The 18,278-nt window shown below is 36.8% G+C and overlaps 1 protein-coding gene across 1 annotated transcript in view; it reads left to right on the top strand.

Annotated features, from left to right (window-relative positions):
* Positions 1 to 18,278, top strand: part of COL25A1 (collagen type XXV alpha 1 chain) — a 446,466-nt gene that overhangs the window by 413,944 nt on the left and 14,244 nt on the right. The window contains exons 29-34 of the mRNA XM_072810760.1: positions 93 to 143; positions 2,415 to 2,441; positions 10,285 to 10,338; positions 15,711 to 15,764; positions 17,269 to 17,295; positions 18,220 to 18,273. Of these exons, the coding sequence (XP_072666861.1) occupies positions 93 to 143; positions 2,415 to 2,441; positions 10,285 to 10,338; positions 15,711 to 15,764; positions 17,269 to 17,295; positions 18,220 to 18,273 (267 nt within the window). The remainder of the gene's footprint in view (positions 1 to 92; positions 144 to 2,414; positions 2,442 to 10,284; positions 10,339 to 15,710; positions 15,765 to 17,268; positions 17,296 to 18,219; positions 18,274 to 18,278) is intronic.

Raw genomic sequence — 18,278 nt, 5'->3', positions numbered from 1 at the left:
ATGGCCTTAGCAGAACCCCAGCACAAGATTCAAGCCAAACCGCCTTATCTAAATGAAGTAACCAAATCCATGTTTATGTTTTGGACATACAGATCATAGGCCCACCAGGCCCACCAGGCCCCCATGGCCCACCAGGCCCCATGGTAAGCCTTTCTTCTCTACAACATGTAATCATTTATTTACAAGCATGCTACTAGAAAAAACATGTACACATCCCTCAAAATAGCCAGTTTGTATTTTGTGCTACTCTCTGTGGAATGGACAGAAAATACGAGGTGCTTTGAGATATACTGACTTTGTATTGTCTTTCATTCCCTCAAACACATCTCTTGAAAAGAGATAGAGTAGTCTTGTGATAGGAGAGTTGAAGATAGATTTGACAATCTATAGTATGAACATCAAAAAATCATTTTAACCAAACACTGTTTAGGCCATTAATAGCATAACAAAATTAATAATTGTAGCCATTAATGAAGGTATCTAACCAACTTTGAGATCCTTTAATGAGATGTTTAATAGGAACATTTATAAAATAAGATGATAAGAATTGAAGCTCACTTCCACAGATGACATATATAGTGTTGCTTCCTTTTCTTTTCACCTTTACAGTACTCTGGTGGACCCAGTATATACCACAAGTATCCCTTAGTGACCAATAGAGTCAATGGGCATACCCTCACAAAACTCATTTCTGGTGAGGAAGGCAGCCATTAAACCAGTGTAATTCTCAAAATGTCCACCTAATAGCACTAGTGTTAAGGCTAGAGCTTAGAAGGTGGAGTGCCTCAAAAGCCTTTGAAGCACAGACAAGTCAGGCAGCCTCTAAGGTCTCATTTATCTCTAAGGTGTCTAAATAAACCTCATGTCTTCAGTCACACAGATTAAAAAAACTGTGAGTCACTCTTTCCTCCTATTGTGTTCTAAAAAAGAGCTTCACTAGAATGATCTAAGCCACAAAGCAGAGCTCTAGACCCAATCATCTATTTCTTATGAACTGCCATTTCTATTTCATTTCATGAAACAGTTATAATTAACCTTATTTTCTTAAAACTAAACAGTTCATTAAGAATTAAGCAAATGGTGGGACGCCTGGGTGGGTCAGTGGTTGGGTGCCTGCTTTCGGTCCAGGGCATAATCCTGGAGTCCCAGGATCAAGTAACATGTCGGGCTCCCTGCACGGAGCCTGCTTCTCTCTCTGCCTATGTCTCTGCCTCTCTCTCTCTCTCTCTCTCTCTCTCTCTCGCTCTGTGTGTGTGTCTCTCATGAATAAATAAATAAAATCTTCAAAAAAAAAAAAAGAATTAAGCAAATGGCATACTTTGGGCTTTTTAATACACCCTCCACTTTAAGTTAAAAGATTAAATTTTAAAATGCTATATCCTGTTCATATGAAATTAATTTGTTAAAGGGATCTTTTATTACTAAAATAAGACTATTTGATAAAGTAACAGCCATTTCCTGAAAATCTTTACCCACCACTTATCTAAAGAGAAAATATTATTCCTATGTAGATACATGTAACAAATATCTGTATATTGCTTGATAAATAACTTTTTTGTACTATTGTATGATTTTGCTGTTAGGTATTTAAATACTCCTTTCTCCAAAGAGTTCGTTTAAATCACCTGAAAAAAGTTTAAAGCAATCCACAGTAAACTTTAGGTAATTTAGTTTGGCTAATTAGTCTCTTTAGTTAGATTTTCCACAAAATACAGGAGAAAAGCCTTATTCATGTATACATTATAACTTCTTTCCATTGATAAACAACTGTTATGAGAGCCTTGAAGAATTCATTGTTGTAAGAACAAATGCATTCTAACCAATAATGCTTAGTGTTCCTGTATTAGAATCCTTTCCTTAGTTATAAATTAATTTAATTAATTAAATTGCAACAGCATTCCAAACTTGACCGTCCTTTCCTCATTTCCTTCTTTAGATTCCTCTTGGGTCTAGAGGACTTAATAATGCAAAAGGTTTCCTCTTCATTAGTACTTAAAGTCTGGGACTTTTATCTGGCAAATTTCTGTGTTTTAAGACTTCTATTCCATTTAACCTTATAACGTGTTTCACATATTCCACCTAGATTTTATAAAAATATGGATCTGAGAAATAGGAGTAGTGTGGGTTCACAGTACTTTTAACATTTTTTCTCTTATATAACCCTGGCAGATTTCTCCTTCCTTCTCACAGGAATTTAGCAGAAAGAATTGCTGTTAATGAATTTCCAATTACAGAACAAACCAAGAGCTCGAAGGAACTTTCACTAGGTATTAACAGCCACTGGCCTGCCTCTAGCTATAGCTCAAACAGGAAAATTCTTGTTTCACATCTCTTCGATTACTCTCTACAATAATCACTTCTTCTAGGTAATAGTGAATCAATTCTTAATTAAAATCTGTGTTTTTCATTTTCAGGGACCCCATGGACTTCCTGGACCAAAGGTAATCCAAAAAAAATCCCTTGATTATTTGATTTCTGTTTCCTTGTTAATCATGGAGAAGCATAACGGAAGCATGTCTGTCCTGTCTTATTTATCTGTCAAGTAATGTTGATAATCTTTAAGCCTTTAAGTATCCAGATGTTTAAATCTCACAACACAGAATGACTTACAACAAATTTAAGTGATATCACCTGGAGATGAATTATTCCTCATTTTGCCTTTTCCATGACACTATGTAAGTTTTTTAAGCTACTAATCATAATATACTCAAAATCAACCATTTAGAAGTCAATCTGATGAGATTCTCAGTTCAGACTAGTCCAGATGCTCTTTTTTACTATGTATCGTTAGTTGCAGATTTAGATGTTACTGATACTCCTTGTTTGTCATATAGCAGTACTGCATCTAAATGTTTTAAAATGCTTTAACTACCCAATATCTTAATGTTGTACTCCCCCCCCACCCCAGAGATCACTGGTCTAGAATGAGGTAGGGTGTATCAGGTGTGCTATAGGGAAGAGAAGATTACATCACTTACGTGTATTCTATACTCTGGATTAACAAGAGAACAATAGAGAATATCTCTCCTTGTCAGAATTAGTGCAGCTTATATTGTAAAGATGGTTTGTACCTATTCTTTGCTTTTGTGTAGACCAAGAGGACATTTTGGAGGATTAAAATGAGCCCTGAAAGAAAGGCTCCTTCTTCCAGGGAGCATATGTAATGAGTACCTATGTTCTAATCTCAGCTTTGTTACTGACAGGCTGTGTCACCTTGGGCAGACTATTTACCCACTCTGATGCTTTGCTTACTCAACTAGACAACTTACCTCCTATGGTTGTGATAATTTAATGAGGTATATTTATAAGCTACTTAGCAAAATATCTGCTGCAGTTGTCGAAAAACACCCAGTAAATGTCAGTTGTTATCTTGTGATTTGATGCTTTGTCATGAATTTAAGAATTCAAGAGAAAAATGCATGAGAGAAGGTTCAAGCACTCTTGAAAGCTCCTCAGTACTGAGTTGGTGCATTTAAATGGTGAGGGATAGGGGAACACATAAATGCAAGAGCTAGAAATCAGAAACCTTAGAGGCAGCCCACCCTCTCCTGTAGGGGCTCCCCCTGCCCACCCAGCTTTAGGAGTACAGAAACCTAAGTTTCATTTTTGGGGTCAGGCAGGTGACTCACCCAAGAATGGGAAGAGTTTATGCCTTTTTATTCTTAGAACACCCTATCTCCTGGTAAGGCCAGTGAATGACAGTGTCTCAGAAGTATGGACTATAGTTTGGAGTAAGGGCATTTTTCTGGCATCAGAATAGAGAGCCCATCTATCAGCTTTGTGGTCTTGGTAGTTATCTAACCTCTCTGGGTTACTTATCTAACCTCTTTTCCCACTCCTTACTAAATGGGTAGTTCCTACTCTAGGCTTCTCCTTAGATTTCAAGGCACCACTTAAATCACAGATTTCAGAAAATTCTAAAGTTGAAAAGATCTCAATAGATTACCTGTGCTCATTCCTTGATTGTATAGATGATAAGCTACAGGCCTATGAAATTTAGATTATTTGCTCTGAGTTCCATTGCTAATTAAATGACTGATCTGGGACTAGAACTTAGGTCCAGGGTTGATATTTGGTCTTTTTGCCACTACATTCAATTGTTTATAAATTCACCTTCTCAGTTAATGTCCATTCATGTTAGTGTATGATTCCTTACCACAGAATTTCACGGCCTACCAAGGCAGCCCTGCCTATTCATCATCTCAAGACCTCTAGCCAAAAGTCCACACACATGCAAAGGCATTATTCTCAAGTTGAGACCAGACCAGTTAATTAAAGCTGACTACTGAGCCTTGGCCTTAACTTCACATTGACTTTAGCCCTGTTGACATTCCCAGGATCACACTTTACCAACCACAGCACATTTGGACTTCCTATAGAGGCAGCACTACAAACATCCTATCTTCAGAATCCCCATAACCCCCTAGGCCGTGCCAGTGTGTTCATTATTTTGTGACCCCTTTGGAAGTTCAAACGCTAAGTGGGGCCCTGAACTCTATGTTTAACAAACATCACACTGACTTTCATTAATCAGATAAATGGGGAAAATACTGCCCAGGTTAATAATCCCTCCTGCCATGTAAGCACATGCTCTCCCCACTCTCACTTCTAACCAGTGAGACTCTATAGGGGATTTGAGACTGCATCTTCCTTTCACAAATCTTTCCAGATTTTCGTGATGAAATTAATGCGTTTACTTAAAAATTGAAAAGTGAACAGGGAGCAGGTCAGAACTCTTTATTTCTAACATGGTGCTGCTGATAGAAAATAGAACTCTTTACTTCTAACATGGTGCTGCTTATTCTTAGATTTTTTAAGGATCAGGGTCAAGAGAATTTATTACTTACCATGACTTCTGTAATGTCACTTAAGGTTAAATTCCAGCCTTCTTTATTCTGACATTGGACAGACGGACAGTTAGTAAAACTACATTTAAGCACTGTGGTCTTCATATTCTCTTTTGCAATTAGTTGTCTATTCTGTGGATTAATCCATGTAGGGATCTGACTTGGCAACATCAGTAAATGTGGACTCACTAAATGGCACTACTTCAAACATCAGCTGCTACATTTTTAGCTCATTCCCCAGGGCAAAATGCTTAAAGGCTTAAGATATCTGTATATAACACTGTCCTGCATATTCCAGTTTTTCATTCCAGCAGAGTGGGTTTTTCGTACTGAAACTCCTTCAGCATCCTCCACTCTGTCTTTGATTTGCTTGGCGAGAACAAGGTAGAATAACACCATTTTCTCTGAGGTAGAACTGAAAAACTGGAACTCAGGCATATGCATTTCAATTGTAAAGAGTACACTTTCTCGGGAGTTTTGCTTCCTAGAATGTTATTTGTCAATTTCAGGTTATTAATTTTTAGAAATGTCTGAAATGAATTTTGAACGGATGCAAGACAAGTCTAGCCTGACTCTGCTGTTACCTAGAACTGGAATCTGCAACCATTTCAGAGACTGGCTCTCTTCTCTCACAGTTGAAACACCCATGATAGCAACCAAAATTGGCATTTGCTTTTGCATTTAGGGTGAACCAGGGTTAAATGGTGTTAAAGGATTGAAGGGTGAACCAGGTCAAAAGGGTGACAGAGGACCCCTTGGTCTTCCAGTAAGTAAAGAAAACTTTCCATTTCAGTGCAAATCTCAGACTTTCCTTTTTTACCCTAAGTAACAACTCTGGTTTGCTCAGTGACTATCTTACATTTGAGACTTCTGTAATTGGAAAACATATTAGAGCAGAGATCAGCCCAGTGTTGTTTGATGCCTGCTCTTGTGTCAGAGGAAGACCCCATGACAAATGATGCTCTAAACGTCCTGTCATTCAATTACATACATGCCAACCTTCTTCTTTAAAGGCTGATGATTCTTCTCCCATCGCCCTGCCCTTTAAAAAAGCATTATGCTGATTATGTCATAGTTTCTCCCATATGTTTTCATAATTTAGCGCAGTTCAAAATCCTCCCTTAATTTTATTTTTCTCCTTTGATACCAAAAATTGTGGCCCTCTGTTGGGTGGCAGGTATGCAATTGGCCATTGCTGATGGCGTGAGGTCAGTACTGTGGCTCCTTACATTAATCAATCATATCATGGTCTAAATGTTTTGTGTTATTTGTTTTGAAAATGCCCTGGTTCTTTGGGCAACAGTGGACAGTATAGAAGTATTCTGAAGTTGTTTCAAGATTTTTTTTGGAGATTTTTATTTTTAATGAAAAGGGAATTTTCATATTCCATGCACTTTATGCCTATCTTCTTTCCACAATAAAGAGATTTTTAAAAATGATTGTTAAATATGAGGTTTTAGTTTCAAGGTTTTAACATGCTGACTATTCAGTGAATGCAGATAAAAGTAAAGAACATTATAGATTACATTTTTTTTTAAATTTTTTTTAATTTTTATTTATTTATGATAGTCACACAGAGAGAGAGAGAGAGTCAGAGACACAGGCAGAGGGAGAAGCAGGCTCCATGCACCGGGAGCCCGACGTGGGACTCGATCCCGAGTCTCCAGGATCACGCCCTGGGCCAAAGGCAGGCGCCAAACCGCTGCGCCACCCAGGGATCCCAGATTACATTTTTAAAATAAGACACAGAATTGGTAGAAACTAGTTTATACACATATTTTAACATATTAAAAAATGTTGGTACTCTAAGCTCTAAAGTATTCTACTTGATAGCAGTGGAGGCTCAAGAGGAAAGTTTGTTAGTGGAAGCAGTGGTAGAGGTCGTCATGTACGATCCTTTACACAATAAAAATTCTTTTGGGAACATCCTGAATATATATGAACATGAGATGTTCATATACATTTCAAAAATTAAATAAGACATTAAAGGACCAACTTAGACTTAGCAGTTATCTGGAGACATCTGAGAGAATATTTTTATCTGGAGAAAGCAGATTTTGTTTGATACCTAACACAAGATTTCAATAAAAATCCAAAGTTTGTATGTAAAAAAAAAAAAAAAGCCAGTGCCTTACATAGGTCAGGCACATACTAAGTTTACTGTTCATTCATTTTTTGAATGAATGATACAAGCTTTGTGTTAGAGGATAGGTTAAATCACACCAATTAGAACAATGGACTATAGGCACAAAACCTCTATAACATATGCGGGTCATTAATTCACATTCACGTAAATATAATGTTACACTATCAGTACAAAATTTTACCATTTCCCTATTTGTTTTTAAATATCATAATATTGGTGACTGAATAGAGTATCAAAAGGCAAAAAGAAAGCTCAGATTTCTGTTTTATTAAACCTTCAATCTGATTTCTTTAAAGTTTGCCTTAATTTCAAATTTTTGGGCTAGTGATAACTTCTATGCAATATCTACATATGGTAGCATTAAACAACAACACAGATTTTTAAAAATTTTAATCATAACTAAAAGATGCATTTTACAATTATAGTCTGACTCATAATAGAACTATACAGAAGAAATTGTAAAATAAAAAACTAAAAATACCAAGTATATATGGTATAGCATTATTGGTAGAGTTTGCAGCTGGAATAGATTTTTTTCTTCCATTTTTTATTATTACCTATATCTGAAGCATAAAATGGGAACATAATCCTGCAACCTTGCCAAGAGAATTTATAGGGCTAGTGTATCATCTTTCTTAATACTACTTGATTTAATCAATATCTTTAAAGGACTATAAATCAGTATTTGAGTTTTGAGATACAAAAGCCATATTCAAAGAAGTAATTTTGCTTATTCTTGAAACAAGCATTGAAAATGTCATATTTTAATTATACATTGTACATAGCTTAGAGTTCGAGGTAAAAAACAAAAACAAAACAAAAAACCATGCATTGCCTGAGAACAACGTTATATTTTTAAAGCATCTCCCCTTCAGACTCTGATGCAATGATCTTTTGAAGTGAACTGAGGAACAATTTTGTTTGGGACAGTTATTTTTTGTTTGGACTCATGAAATTTTTCCTGCTTTTTCCTATTCGTAGAAGTCCCTCTAGTGGTAACTAATGTGAACACAGTAAGAAAACCCAGAAAATAATGAGTACTGTTCATGTAAAATCCACAGAGCCATTTTGGCATGTTGAAATTCTGCGTTTTTTATTCATAAGTGCTGTTTTAACAAGAAAAAACAGAGCCTTTTTCTTCTCCTCTAAAATGCTAACTTTGATTGATTATTATAATGAGCCCTTAGACTATTGGCCATTATTTATTTCAAAATCTAAAGAAATATATTGTCAATAGTACAGTCTTTCAAAAATGTATATCATATGGAAATTAGTGGTCTGTGAATGTTACCAGTAACTACTTTAAAGCCCACTTTATAAACCTCGTTAACTTGATTTCCAAATAAGAATTTGTCGAATGGAAATGTCATTAAAATGCCATCATCTGTGGGGTGTTTATTGTCATGTGTTTTTTTTTTTTTAACTAACAATGTGTAGCAATGTGATATTCATCCCAGAACCCTGTAACTGTGTATTATGTTGTTTGAAGCGTTACATTTGTTCATCAGTACCTCATACTAATCTCTGTTCTTGTCCTTCGTGTTATACCCACCAACCCTGCTACCAACCAAATCACACAGGGAGCGTCTGGCTTAGATGGAAAGCCAGGATCCCGGGTGAGTCAGTACCTCATCTTGCTCCATGTTCTGTGGCTATGAATTTGTGCTTCAAGACAGACTCTTTTGCTCCATGTACTTCCATCAAGTGATGAGGGGTTCGTAAGACTGGAGTGAAAGGAGAGAGTGTACAGAGATGTGGTACAAAAGGGAAAGTAGGCAGACCAGAGGTTGCAGTGCTGATTGACTCACAGCCTCAACTGCAGGACATCCTTTGGAAGCCCGAGTTCCAGTCTGGAGAATTTAGTAGGTGGCAAGAATGACCAGTCTAATTAGCCTCTCTGCCTTAGGACTCCAGACAGATTTCTCCATCACTAACGGACATTTCCTGTAGTTCCATGAGCAAGTAACTTCTTCCTTGAAACTAACTTTCAAATCTCTGTTCATCAAAATGACCTGTCTGTCTTCTGTCATTTTGTCTCTTTTCTTTGGTTCTTAACAGCTCCATTTATTAAATTTTCAGCCACAGATAATCAGTCTTTAGAAGTTTTCTGAAGATGAACTTTGAGTTCAGCCAATACGAAAAAGATCAGATGAGATGATGAGAATTCACCAACATCGGAATGAGTTGAAGCCCTAAATGATTTCATATTGCAAAGCTCTGATAGAAGAAAAACGAATAGTAGAACATAAATAGGAATACTATTTTAAAAACGTGTGCTAGAATAGTTCCTATGTTGGCAAATATTAGAATAAATTATTTACAAATAAGCATAGTCTTCCTGAAAAGAAGCAAATTACTTGAAGTCCTTGTTACATGTTAAAGAATCAAAAAGAAATTCCAAGCTCTTCAATTCTAACTAAAAACCTGCTTCAGGCAGTCATTATTTTCACTGGACCCAGTGTTCCCATATCCATTCACTCTGAGACAGAAATCCTAATCCTGAAGCAGGAGGGCAATGATGCCATTAAATCAGCCAGCTGCCGGGTCTGTGAGAATAATTCCCTTCCTCTAAGCCTCCTGCTGCTCCCTACAGAGCCAGAGAAAGTTTGAACAGTTCAACACTGTTCTCATTTATTTCCTACTTTTTTCCACTTGTACAACTGTTCAAGCCTCTTAAACAGTTAAAATCAAGGCTTCATGGCCCAAGAGCATGGGGATGACAGTGGGTGGAGAATGGACTTGAAGAAGTGATATGAAGCAGGACGTCTGGGTGGCTCCATGGTTGAGCGTCTGCCTTTGGCTCAGGGCATGATCCTGGGATCCTGGGATTGAATTCCGTATCAGGCTCCCTGCAGGGAGCCTGCTTCTCCCTCTGCCTATATCTCTGCTTCTCTCTGTGCATCTCTCATGAATAAATATATAAAATCTTAAAAAAAAAAAAGGAAGTGATATGAAGGAAAAACCACTCCATTTCCCTCCTTAAGATTACAAAGGCAAAGTGAAGATGTTCCATGAAGTCAGAGAGGAAGTATGTAATTAAATATGACTTCCAATTTCACGTGTGTACCCTTCATTGAAATGTGCAGTTATGTAATTCATCCTTCTTGCATGAGTTTCTTAAAAAATGCTGGCCTGAAAGAATCAAGTATAAAGCACTTTGAAAGGAGACAAGTCATCTTGCTGACTTTCTAAGGCATCATTCACCCAGGAAAAGTCAAGGATAAATTATAACGGCTTTTCTTATGACCCTTGGGATATGTCTCATATTATCTTATTTTTATCTTTTTTTAGGGTACAGATGGCCCTATGGGACCCCCTGGCCCTGCAGGTCCCAAAGGAGAAAGAGTAAGTTGCTTCTGAGGTTCTTAAGCTATGACCTAAAGAAAACACGGTGTGGCTTTTCTGTTTTATTTGAACTGAACTATTCATTTCCCAGAAGAAATAAAGGTCCATCTAAAATATTAAATGAAAATATACCATCTTAAGTCCTAATCAGAGCACTCGGGCTGAGAGGACAACAGAGTATTAAAATAGAATGTGATTGCCTTAATAAAAAATCAGGCATACATATACATAGCTAAAATAAATAGCTCAGACCAGTCCTTCCTAACCCATAAGGAAGATATTTTCATTTGGCCTTAATCCAGAAAGTTGAAGTCAAATAGGGCTAAAATATCCAGGACTACATATTCTGGTTGATAATCTTTTATATAAAGCTACTGTATTCATTCAGAGTAAGTTATAACTTTTTTTAAAGGAAATTATAAAACTTAAGTATTCTTCTCCACACAGTTACACATGCTTCTTATTTATTTATTTATTTATTTATTTATTTATTTATTTATTTATTTTTAGCAAAAGAATAGGTTGTCTTTCTTTAACCATAAGGAAATAATTTCAGTGAACTATGGAACAAAAACCTTTCACTAACCTCCCTATTGCTAGGCCCTGTTTCCATATCCTTGGGAAAAAAAAAAAAAAGATCTTCAGAGCAGAAGATAAATATCTGACACAAAAAAATGTATTGCAGCCTCAGCAGCTAGTCATCTGTCTGGAACCTTTCTTCCTTCCTTCTCTGTTTTTCTCCCATTTTTTCTTTTCTTCACTTTGGGAAACTTGGAAGTTTTGTGTCTGAGTGGAATTGTGTCATCAATTTCCCGACCATCCAGGAGAGGCTGTAAAGAAAGTATCCGAATAGTAAGGGCTTCAAAATGTTGAGATGATTCGTTATGCAAGCTATGGTCTTTTAAAACTAGATAAAGTGTCTTCAGTCTGGGGTAATTTGCTTTAAAATAAGGGCACAGAGTTATTTCTTTGGCACCTACCCCAATTCCATAATTCTGTGTTCTAGAAAATGAATTCGTTCATTCAGTAAACATTTATTACATTTTATAATCTATAAAACAAAGTATACTCCTAGTGTGAAATGGAAGCACTTTCCTCCCATTTGTTTAGTCAATTTTGCTAATATGCTGCAGTGAATTGAATAATGCCATTATAATTGATTTGTCATCCTACAACCTTTTATTAATACACTATAGATATTTACTCCATACTGTAAAAGTAGCAGCTATTTTCTCTGACCTAGCAGCATTTACAATCTAATGGCAGAGGAAATAAATATCAGCAAGAACTAACCAGATAATGAGGCCAAAGTGAATACAAATCTTACAGACTGTATGTACAATGATGAGGAAGTCCGGCTTTATCCAAGAATGCTTCTAGAAGGAGGTGAGTCCTAAAGGAAGAAATCATCTGAATCTGCAATTGTCTTATTTCTAAAATCAAGCTGACTTATGAAGATCATCTTAATTAAAAACATTTAAAAGCTAAGAGCCACATGCTGCTGATGCATTCAAGCATTGTATCAAGAAATCCAGCACACGTACTAAAAATGGAGCAGCAAATCTCAAGTAGTCTTTTGGCAGAATGCCCTTGGGGCTCAAGAGGGTTTACCATTCGGTAAATCAGCTGCTACTTCCGATAGCTCCAGAGTGTCACAAGAGTATCAGGTCTCGGCGCTGGGGCAGAATTAACCAGAAGAACAAATGAAATCGCTAAGAATTTTTGAAGACATAGTTTAAGTCAAATGGTGTGCAGTGTAAAGTGTTACACTTGTATTTACTCAGCACGTTAACTATCTTGACTGGATCATATGTCAGTACTCTCCAAGTGTCCCTCACCCAAAGTGCTAAACTGGAGTGTGATTCTCAAAGTTAATTGACGGAGGTGCCATTTGGACTCTCCTAGGAAAGTTTCCAGTTTTAAAGAGGGAGGAATCAGGAATCCTTTCTAGAAGAATTCCTCAGTGTAAACATACAAATTAAAGAGCCTGAAAGAAATGAGACTGGCCTAAAAGACACCAGGTGTTCTACTGGCAGTGTCATTCAGAAATTATCAAATATATGAGTGACAGCGTGAGCCCTTAAAGGACCTGATGATCCCTGCCTTGAGCTGATTTCTTCCTGTGGCCGTGTAACTGCTGAGGAACTCTGTGAAGGGTGTTAAGTTTGAGAGGTTCAAAAGTTTTTCAGCAATTATTTAATCCAGAAGAAGAATTCAAATCCCTTTTTCATTGCATATTTCATATTCAAATCAAAAGTTTTCAAGTGGGGACCATTAGGATGCATTTGGCTCTAAGTGACAGATACCAACTCAGAATGGCTTAAACAATAGAGAAACTCACTACTTTATATAACAAAATATTCAAAGGAGGTACTTTTGGCTCTGCCTCTGTGCCCTTTCCACATGCTGGCTTGGTCTTCTGATCACAGGCAAGCTGGTTCCTACAAACCCCCTCTCCCGTGAGAGAACAAACATCTCCTTCCGTGTCTCTGCCTTAGCAGTAAGCAAACCTTCCCCCTCATTTCCCTTCAGACTTCCTCCAATACCTTACCAGCCAGAATTGGGGCATAGGCCCGTTTCTGAAGCAGCCGCTGGCAAGTGAAATGAAATTGTCATTAAAGTAATTATTTGGGGTGAGCAATTCTATATGAGCAGTTCCACAGACAAATGTTTTAGTGACAGCTTAATTCAAACAAACCATGGTATATTCATTTTAAAAGCACAATAAAGCAGAGAGTACTCAGAGGAGGGAAGAGGGAATAGGTATATCAAAAATATCTGGAGATTTTTCAAACCAGACCTACTCCAGATTGCATGAACTTTCTTTTTAAACACGATAGCCAAACTGTGGAAGGAGCCTCGGTGTCCAACGAAAGATGAATGGATAAAGAAGATGTGGTTTGTATACACTGGAATATTACTCAGCCATTAGAAATGACAAATACCCACCATTTGCTTCAACGTGGATGGAACTGGAGGGTATTATGCTGAGTGAAGTAAGTCAGTCGGAGAAGGACAAACATTATATGTTCTCATTCATTTGGGGAATATAAATAATAGTGAAAGGGAATATAAGGGAAAATGTTCTCATTCATTTGGGGAATATAAATAATAGTGAAAGGGAATATAAGGGAAGGGAGAAGAAATGTGTGGGCAATATCAGAAAGGGAGACAGAACGTAAAGACTGCTAACTCTGGGAAACGAACTAGGGGTGGTGGAAGGGGAGGAGGGTGGGGGGTGGGAGTGAATGGGTGACGGGCACTGGGGGTTATTCTGTATGTTAGTAAATTGAACACCAATAAAAAATAAATTAAAAAAATAAAAAAATAAAAAAATAAATAAACCCTTACCTCCCACTTTACTACCCATTTCTCCTGACTGCAAACACATATATGCCACCACTACCACCATTTTAAAGAAAATCATAAATTGGGGCATCTGGTGGCTGGACGGGAGGAGCACCTGGCTCTTGGTTTCAGCTCAGGTCACAATATTTGGGTCATGAGACGGAGCCCCTCAGCAGGCTCTGTGCCCAGTTGGAGTCTGTTTGAGATTCTTTCCCTTTTCCTGTCCTTCCATGCACTCTTTCTCTCTTAAATAAATAAATAAATAAATAAATAAATAAATAAATAAATATTTAAAAATCATAAATCACACTGCCAGATCAAATGGAAAGAAATTTAATTTGAATTGGCTGCCAAACCCTTTTCATTTAAAACAAGACCTCTGATGGTGTATTATTAACAAGAGCTACTATTTATGGAACATATTATTTGGTGACATATCATTTCATGTTTTATAATCACATTTAATCTTCAGAAAAATTCTTGCAGAATAGGTATTATTGTTCTTATTTAACAGCCAATGAAACTCAGGCAGAGAAAGGTTAAGAAAGTTACCAGCCAGTAAGTGCCAGACTGGAATTCAAATTTAATGTTTTGTTTCAAAGCCTGGCCACCTTCCTGAATGGGATTGCTGATCTTTCAGCAATAAACATAAAGTAATGATGACTAGAAGTTCAACAAGCTTTTATCATATTTATTTTTGTAATCTCCCTAAACAATATGTGCCTCTAGGTGACAGTGCTAATTAATTAGTTCCACCAACCCCTAAGTTTAGAAAGAATGGGCATTAAGGAGGGCGCATGATAAAATGAGCACTGGGTGTTTTACTATATGTTGGCAAATTGAATTTAAATAAAATTTAAAAAATAAAAATAAAAGAAAGAAGAATGTTAATAGTGACTTGAAATTTGCTCACATGGGAATCTGGAGTACTGAGGCATACAGCATAACACTTGGATCTGAACACATAGCTACGAGCAGAACTAAGCATTTTAGCCATGAAAAGGCTTTGCTAACCTTCAAGCTTCTTTAAAGATGTGATAAAAGAAGGTAACATTTTCTTTTTGGTCACTCATATAAATATCATCATCACTCCTGAAGTTTGCATGCTAAATCCTGACAAATGCTTTTATTTTGGAGATGGCAGCAGAAGAAAACACTACTTGAAATGCAGAACATCTCTTATTATAATTATTTCATGTTCATGGGATGACCTTCAATCTCGCAGTATTCTCTATTAGCAAGATTATCATTATCACATATAGTGTTATAGCTGGGGCAAGATACTCAAATAGGTATGTGGAGAGCAAGTGATGAAGGTAATACCTACCTACCTTCTTAGGCATTTAGAAGAAGGCATAAATGTTTTTAAATTCTCTTTTTCAGAAAGGATACAAAACATGTACATGATTATACTGATTTGATTTGATTAATTCAACAAATATTTACTGATGCACTAGACACTACCATAAGCCATGAGGATGCAGTAGGGAACAAAGCCAGAGACTCTGGCATCCAAAGTGCATATTCTGGTGAGAGGCTCAGCAGAGATTAAACTTGCCTGTGTCTCTTGGTGTGGGAGGCCATACCATAAAATATAGCTCAGTTAAGGGCCAGGGCAGTCAAGAAAGAGGCCTGCCAAAGAAGAGACATTTGATAGAAAAAGAAAAGACATTTTATTCTTACATTTAAAAAATACTTCCTTTAAAACATTTCACATTCATTTAAAAATGTTTCACATTAATGCCAAAGAAACCCAAGTACAGCACTCTAGATATGCAAATCCTTTGCACAACTGAGTACCAGCACTCTTACTGCCCTTCTTTCAGAGGTAATTTGGTAGAATATGAAAATGTGGGGTGTTTTGGTTTTTTTACCATATCACTGACAGAGCCGCCAAAAGAGCCTGCATCATTGGAAGCTTGACAGAATGGTACCTCACATGGAGGCTTGATACACAGGCCATTAGGAAAGTGTGTGAATATATGCATTTGTATATGATTTGAACTTTTCGGCTTTCATTTCAGGGTGAAAAAGGAGTCATGGGAGAGCCTGGACCCAGAGGACCCTATGGTCTGCCTGTGAGTTTTGTTTCTTGTCTCCACCTTCAGCATGCATCGATGACCTGACACTGGCACGGTTAACCCTTCCCTGGTAGGGCAGACTAATCACGTTAGGGGAGCAAAGAACCATCCACTCATTCTCCACAACACCAGTGTAACCACATCCTTCATGGGTCATATTCACATCTTCTCCCACTCACACACACACACACACACACACACACACACACACACTTCATGAGTTTGAGAGGATCAGAGATTGTCCACAAGAAAAACAGTACTAATCTGAAAGCAGGATTCCCACTGTCAGAAAATTCCCTCCCTATGCCATCTAGGCATGATTAGACACTCATAATTGGCACTTCCTTGGAAAGTCACTACCAAAAGTGGGTGTGGAAGTTTTATTTAAGACAACTTTCCTCAGGTTTTATCTGTTCTCAGAGGTTCCTTACTAAAACTAACCTTGCTGATAAAACTTCTTTCTCAAATTGATGTTTGCAGTGATTTTGAGGTTTCTAACCTTTCTAAAGCACTGCAGTGATAAGGATCTTTAGAACATAGAATGTGGATAGGGGTCTGTCTTCTGAAAATTCTCATTTATACAGTCTTCAGATTGAGGCTGCAGGTGTGCTTCAGGACATTATCATTGGGATAATTATATGTGATCTGATACGGTAGGATAGGACTACAATAGAAACATAGTGTATTAAGGCTTTTAACCTCTATGTAACTGCCACATGTTTGATACCTTACAGAACCAAAATAATAAACTTAAGCCAGGATTACTTCAGTGCTGAAAGACAGGTTGATTTTGAAACAGTTTTCAAAATCTAATTTGATTGATTTAATCTAATTAATGTCCTAGTAACTTTGGATGGATCTGCTCTGTGACACTCTAGGGTCTCGGCCCCAATAATCTTCACCATGGGGCTGAATTTATCAATCCTTGCACCAGTCTGGTGACTCCTTTGTATTCCGGGGATCATTTTTGACAAAGCTTAATTAAAAACAGTTTTTAAGTTGTGACCTTCACACCCTCAATATTTATAGACAAGGTAAGCATATAACCAAGTTAAAATTCTACTTAGCAATAAACAGTTTTCACATTCTTTACTCATTCATGAACCAAGAACTAAGTCATCAAGTTGAAGCAGTATTGATTTGCCTATTTTATTAGTGCTTGTATGTTTTCAAAATCAACTAAATGGTATCTGTGCTTTCAGCTTACTCCTGGATTGATAAATTGGGTGCCAAGCATTAAACTTGAGCAAAATATCAAGCTATGTGATCTAATCTATAATAAAAAATTTTACATGGCCCTTAACTACAGCATTAACAGTCACTTCACCTAATTTGGTGAAAATAATTTGTATTACTAATCAATAAAGACTCTTTTACACATTTCTGAAGTAGTTGTTCTAATACTAGTGTTGCATGCCCAGGCGGCCTCAAATAAAACAGTAACAATAACCTATTCATGAAACTTAGGAACACTAATGTAGCTACTATGGTTCTTTGGCAGGGGAAAGATGGAGAGCCTGGTCTTGATGTAAGTAATACGTATAATGAACACCTTCCTGTTGTAATAGATGCTGATGGTCTCCATCATCAATAACAGCAAGAATACTTTTTTTTGTATGCACATAGTTATGCACATGGCATATATTGCTGTGCATGTAGACAGCAATATAAAATACAACCACTAGTGTCTGTGCGAGATAAACAGAAAAGCAAAACACATAATTAGTATAAAGTTAATAACTGACAGTTGATAATGGCACTTCAAAATGCTTTCCCAAATTAGGGACACCCTGAACATCAGCAGTTGAACCACTTACTTAAAAATATACCTAAAATTGAAAGAAACATCTTTCATGTGCCACCCTTAGGGAGTGGTATACTATGTTTATTCTCAAAGTTGTTATGCAATATTTTTTCCTTTTAGCATAAATTGTCTATATATTTTATAACAACATAACTCTATGAAAAATAGACTGTCAAAAGTAAATGCCTCTTGAAATGACCACTGTATTATGTGAATATAATAACAGCCTTATTATGTGAGTAATAATAATAATAGCAAAAGTAATAATAGTTAACTTTTTATTGAGCACCTGTTATGTGCAAGCATAAAATCCTGTGAGGTAAGTGATTTGCCAAAGGCCACACGAGTCATCCTACAGACCACCCTTGCTAGGGTTCAAAGTAGAATCCTGATATTCTCTCCACTTACATATATCTTAGGAGAAAAAGCTACAAATGTGTTTCATATAGATAACTGAGACATCAAACAACTATTACTCCTAAGTGTTACTTTTAACTATCTGAGTTTTAGGATTATTGGTCTGCCATTTTTCTTCATATTTGCATTGAGGAACATGGAACCTTTTTTTTTTTCAGTGTGATTTTTTTTCAGTGTGATTTTGCCACAGTTACATCAATAGATCTTTTTGGTTTGCTTTTTATCCTCTAGGGCTTCCCTGGTCCACGAGGCGAGAAGGGTGATGTAGGAGAAAAGGGAGAAAAGGTGAC

Source organism: Canis lupus, chromosome 33, assembly GCF_048164855.1.
Source record: "Canis lupus baileyi chromosome 33, mCanLup2.hap1, whole genome shotgun sequence".
In the NCBI taxonomy this organism is placed as follows: Eukaryota; Metazoa; Chordata; class Mammalia; order Carnivora; family Canidae; genus Canis; species Canis lupus.
The sequence above is the reverse complement of the archived record's forward strand: the minus strand, read 5'-3'. Positions and strand labels throughout refer to the sequence as shown.